General features: G+C 40.9%; 1 protein-coding gene across 1 annotated transcript in view; it reads left to right on the plus strand.

The window, feature by feature from the left end:
• pkd2l1 (polycystic kidney disease 2-like 1) overlaps window positions 1-5,217 on the plus strand; it is a 102,805-nt gene extending 97,588 nt beyond the window's left edge. Inside the window, exon 15 of the mRNA XM_038773762.1 lies at window positions 3,177-5,217. Within this exon, the coding sequence (XP_038629690.1) occupies window positions 3,177-3,209 (33 nt within the window). The 3' untranslated portion in view covers window positions 3,210-5,217. The remainder of the gene's footprint in view (window positions 1-3,176) is intronic.
• Window positions 5,218-6,000: the final 783 nt, after the last annotated feature.

A 6,000-nucleotide genomic window follows, 5' to 3' on the forward strand; every position in this document is an offset into this window, starting at 1 on the left:
TTCAGCTTTTTATAAGGGCAATGGAACATAAAAGTAGAGAAGTTTTACACAGCTGTACAGGGCCTTGGTGAGACCACATCTGGACTAGTGTGTACAGTTTTGGTCTGCTTATTTGAAAAAGGATATAATTACATCATTCCTTTGCAAGGACAAATCAGTCATTTAAATCACCCAGATGACGGTCCGGTTTTCAGAAAAGAATTATACAGTTTGCAAAATTATACAAAGTTTAGTTGCTGAGATTCTCTTTTACTGGACATTTTAGATAGTCTTAAAAGGCATACGAGTAGGAGTAGGCCAATTGGCCCTTTGAGCCTGCGATGCTATTTAATAAGATCATGGCTGATGAGATTGTGGTCTTAACTCCATTTTCCTGTCTTTCCCCATAGCCCACAACCCCCTAATTTGTCAAAAATATTCTAATTTTGTCTTGTGTAAATTCAGTGAGCCACGCACTGTTTTCTGAGAATTGCTCATCCAACAACCCTCTGAGAGGAAACAAAATTCTCCTCATCATTGTTTGAAAAGGGAGATCTGTGTAGTTTTAGTCTCCTCCTACAAGAGAAAGACTCTCCCAGTATCCACCCTATCGAGTATCCTCAGCTTCTTATTATGTTTCAATAAAACCACATCTCATTCTTCTAAATTCCAATGGAATAAGTCAATTGAACCTTTCCTCATCTACTTCAAATGTAATTATATCCTTTTTCAAATAAGCAGACCAACACTGTACACACTAGTCCAGATGTGGTCTCACCAAGGCCCTGTACAGCTGTGTAAAACTTCTCTACTTTTATGTTCCATTGCCCTTATAAAAAGCTGAAAGAGAGCTTCATGTGTTCATAGTATTAATTGTTAGTTCTGATTGTCCCCGATGCGTAATATGCATGCATAGTAATCATTCAAAGTTCTGGAAAGTTGTGAGAGGAAATTCAAACGTACCAAATATACTTTGTACATCTAATGGTAAATCCAGGGCCCCCAGAAGAAAGGCCACATGGGAAAGGACTGTGAGTGAAGCTTACACTGATGGTTTTACCCGCACAGACTTGAGTGCGATCTTCACTGGATGCATAGAAACATTGAACATACTCTTCTGTTAAACAGTCTATGTTGATTAGGATCTTAAAGCTTTTCTGTTTTGGACCAAACAGCCCTGGGTGACCCTCAGGGGACAACCATTGCACATCACCTTCTAGGCATTTTGTGCAGCCCTCACATGGATGGTATGAGGCCAAACTTCTTCTGCCTTGTTATAATATTGAGAGGGAATGGTAGCATCATGGTTCCATTCTGCCTGGAGTAATGACTCAGAAACATGAGTTCAAACCTAATGATTGCATTTGGAGGCTTTAGATTAAGTTAATAAATCAAACTGGAATAAAAAGAGTCAGTCAGAGAGATCATGTACCTGCCCAATCATTGTAAATAGTCTAGTTCACTAACATAGGGTGGGATTTTCCAGGCCCGTTCGCCCGGCGACCAGAGAATCCCACCCGAGGTCACTGGACTTCTCCATCGTCCTTGGCATTCTTGCGGCGCCAGGTTGGAAGAATGCAGCCCATACTTTAAGAAAGGAAATCTGCAAACCGTACCTGGTCTAACCTACATCTGACAGCAGAATGAATGTTGTTGATCTTTAACTGTCCTCTGAAATGGCCAAGCAAGACATTCAGTTTTGGGTTATTAGAGACTGGTAATAAATGCTGGCCTTACCAACAACACCCACATTCTGTGAACTAATTTAAAAGAGATATTTTCTGAAACATCTGACAATTTGGATGCAAGTGGTGCAATCTGAAATCTCTCCTGGTCGACAGGCAACACACTTCCCAATAGCTGTTAACACCAGAAGTTAAAAGGAGATTGAGACTAGACGTTTCAATGTGACAAAGCCTCTTATTCCTGCATCTGAAATTTAATATCGGATTAAGTACCTCATTCAATCCAATTCTTAAACCTTTCGGTTGTGGTTTTTGCTGCTAACAAGCATATACAGAAAAAAAGCTGTAAATTGGGCAGTAATTACTGGTTAGCACTTTCTCAACATACTTTAATGGAAGGATTGAATTATGTTGTGCTATTTTATCAACTCGATGATAGACTTTTGCCTCAGGGAACAAACAGCTTCTACCCAGAGCCTGCGAAAGCAGTTGGCCCAGTTATTTTATCTCTTTCGTGGAATGTGGGTGTTGTTGGCAAGGCCAGGATTTGTTGCCCATCCTGAACTACCCTTGAACTGAGTGGTTTGAAAGGCCATTTCAGAAGGCAGTGAAGAGTCAACCCCATTGGTGTGGATCTGAAGTCACATGTAGGTCAGACCAGGTAAGGATGGCAGATTTCCTTCCCTAAAGGGTATTTTAATGTGTTTTTATGACAATTGATGATAGTTTCATGTTCGCTGTTACTAAGACTAGCTTTTAATCTCAGATTGCCGGTCGCAATGTCAGGTTATAAAGGTTTTAAGATCATAGCTTTAAACATTTGGGTGCAGAGAAGAAGAATCAGAGAGGTTTCCTGTTCTTTATTGAAATGCAGTGATCTCTGTTCAAATGTGACTGTGTACATGGAGATTGGGTGACAATAGAATTCAGCTTGGCCACAATGTTCTTCTTGGTACTTAAATGTCTCATATAAGAAGGCTGGGAAACCACACGGAAACCCCCAAAAGCAGCAGATATCAATTCCTTCAGGAAAAATAATGTAGTGATGGGATGAAGAAGGTTCCGGAAAGCATAAGCGATAGGAGCAGGAGTAGACCATCTGCCCCTCGGACCTGCTTCCTCACTCAATAAGATCATGGCTAATTTTCTGCCTGGACTCCACTTTCCTGCCTGCTCCTCATATCTCCTGATTTCCCGAGGGACGGAAGACCTGTTTATCCCAGTCGTAAATATATTTAACAACGGAGCATATGGGGTAGAGAATTGACAAGATTCTCAAACCTCTGAAGGTACTTCCTCTCATCTCAGCCCCTTTTCCTATCAATGTGGCTCCATGATGGCGTCAGATTGCTTGGGAGGTCACAGTTATGGTATGGATTCCAGCTCTTTGCAGGAATATGTGAACATTCTGATTTCAGAGCCATTTTCTTTCAAATACTTATCCTAAACCTGCCTGAGTTTACCAGCTTTGCTAATTCAGTGTAACACTTTGCTTTCAATTGTTTTTTCAAGGGCGAGAGACGAGATCTGACTGAGCACCTGTAATGTTCAGGAAAAGCAGTAAAGTTGGATCAGTGCTGACATCAAGGTTCAATCATTGAGAAGACTTTCCCAGACACCAGCCTAATCCGTCCAAGCCCTGCTCTGAATTCTTCACCTCAAAGAATAACAAGCAGCAGATCCCTTTCCAACAAACATCTTTGCAGATGGAAACCTCCCTCATGATTCAGTTGGGTTCTTATAACGATCTGAAGTGCAGGCTATCGGCGTCATAAATTACCGAAGCCAGGCTGTGGTTGTTTGATCTCCATAACCTGTTATTTGTGTAGTTATAACAATCAAAATAAGCAAAGGCAAAAATGAATTATTATTGATTACTGTAAGATATTAGCACATTCCCGTGTGATTAGAATAATATTGCAGTGGGCGCAAGGGCAAGCACTGAATATTGGCGAAGATGCCTAGGTGGAGATCAGTTAGATATTATTATCCACTCTTTCCTTGGACAATCCTCTATGAATATGGATAATTTCCCATTCATAAACAATGAGCAATGCAGGCAAGGCTGGATTTGTAGAAGATTTATTGGAAAATCACAGGTGCAGTGCATACAATTTTCTGTTGATTGAATTCCATGGGTATAAAGTGACAGACACTGCACCCGCAACCTTCCAATAAACTGTGTGCATGACACCACACCTAGTCCGGTGTCTCTGAATGTTTCACACTGCAATGAGTGTGCACAAAGATGCACACAAGTTCTAAATAATAAAATATTTCCAGACATCAATTTTGCCACAAATTACTCACATTTATTACATTTTTCATAAACCTGTTCCAACTCCAGACAATTAACTACAATATTCGCTTCAGATGGTCTCCTGCTCAATCTGCACATTTGCTCCTTTCAGTATTCCGTCTTACCTGTCTCACGTGTCAGGTTAGCATCGCCCAATAGATAAAATTATCTTAGAAAATCATTGCATTATGACAATGGTGTTCATGCAAAGCATTCTCGCGTAACCCTAATCCTGCCTGTATGGCCGGGCTAACTGCACCATTTAGCCTATGTAATCCTATGTAATCCTTATGAGTTAGTGCCCTCAGCACAGAGCTTCATGTTGCTGAAGACAGAGTTGAAAGTTGGGTCAGGAGATAATTCTATTTAATGGACAGGAAATTATGCAGGTCATGGATGGGGTGAATCGCCAAAATGTGCTTCCGCTGAGCGAGATTCTGTACCCACAATTTTAAATTGTAAAGTTTACTCCAGGGTGCAGTTTATCTTTTTATGTAAATTTAGAGTACTCGATTCTTTTTTTTCCAGTTAAGGGGCCATTTAGCGTGGGTGAAACCCACGCAAATATGGGGAGAATGTGCAAACTCCACACGGATAGTGACTCGGGGCTGGGATCGAACCCGGGTTCTCAGCAATGTGAGGCAGCAGTGCTAACCACTGTGCCACCGTGCCACCTTTCCAGGGTGCAGTTTAAATCTGGAGTAAGTAAATCCAACTTGATGCCCAAGTAAAGGAGAGAAAAGCTTGTTCAGCGTTGCTTCCAGTTCAGTCCAATCCATTATTCCACAAATGTAATGTTTGTGCTCACAGCCACTTGTACTGATAACAGCGGAAACCAAAAGCAGCTTTACCTATTGCCAATTTCTTGCATTACTGATTTGATATGTATTTGATTTAATTAATTTACAAGACAATCCAATAGTGTAAAGTCACCTGCTTTTTTATCAACCTTTGTACTCAGCATATTCAGACTAAGCTACAAAATTGAATAAACTTTGAAAACAACCATTTCATATCAAACTCAAAAAATACCAACACTACACAACTGAATAAATAGAGAGCCTATCAATGAGTGGCTTTTTTGTAATGACATTGGGATCTCCCCTTTGATGGGATGTAGGCTTCACCAGTTGGGCCAACATTTGTTACACATTCCTAATTGCCCTTGAACTGAGTGCCTCACTCAGCCATTCCAGAGAGCAGTTAAGAGTCAACCACGTGTAGGCCAGACCAGTTGAGGACAGCAGATTTTCTAAATTAACAGTGGTTTCATGGTCATCATTGGACATTTGATTCTAGATTTTTAAAAAACAGAATTCAAATTCCATCTGCAGCTTTGGAATTTGAACCTGGGACCCCAGAGTGTTATACTAGGTCTCTGGATTATTAACCCAGTGATAATACCACGAGGCTGACGCCTGCCCTACTAATCCATAGAACAACAATAACTTGTATTTATACAACATATTTAATGCAATCAAATATTCCAAGGTGGGTGCTTCACAAGAGCAATGCTTGACACCGAGACACAAAAAGAAATATTAAGACAGTTGAAGAAAAGTGTGTAGGAGGTGGCTTTTAAGGAGAAAGCAGCGATTGAAAGGCCAAGAGGTTTAGGGAGGAAACTCAGAGTCTAGGACCTTGAAGGTTAAAGAGATGGCCACCAATGATAAAGCAATTATTTAAACATCAGGAATGTTTAGAAAGCCCAAATTCAAAAAGTGCAAATGCTATGCAAGCATTATTATTTACCCTTATGGTGTGGGTTTTGTTGGAAAAGCAGCATCTGTTGCACATCCCTAATTCATCCTTGAGAAGGTGGTGGTGAGCTGCCTTCTTGATCTGCTGCAGTACCTATGGTGTAGGAAACCCACAACGCTGTTGAGGAAGGGGTTCCAGCAGTTTAATCCAGTGACAGTGAAGGAACGGCAATATATTTCCAAGTCAGGATGGTCAGTAGCTTGGAGGGGAAATTGCAAGTAGCAATGCTCCCAGGTTCCTGTTTCCCTTTTCTTTCTGGATGGTAATGTCATGAGG

The sequence above is a fragment of the Scyliorhinus canicula genome, chromosome 16 (genome assembly GCF_902713615.1).
Source record: "Scyliorhinus canicula chromosome 16, sScyCan1.1, whole genome shotgun sequence".
Taxonomy (NCBI): domain Eukaryota; kingdom Metazoa; phylum Chordata; class Chondrichthyes; order Carcharhiniformes; family Scyliorhinidae; genus Scyliorhinus; species Scyliorhinus canicula.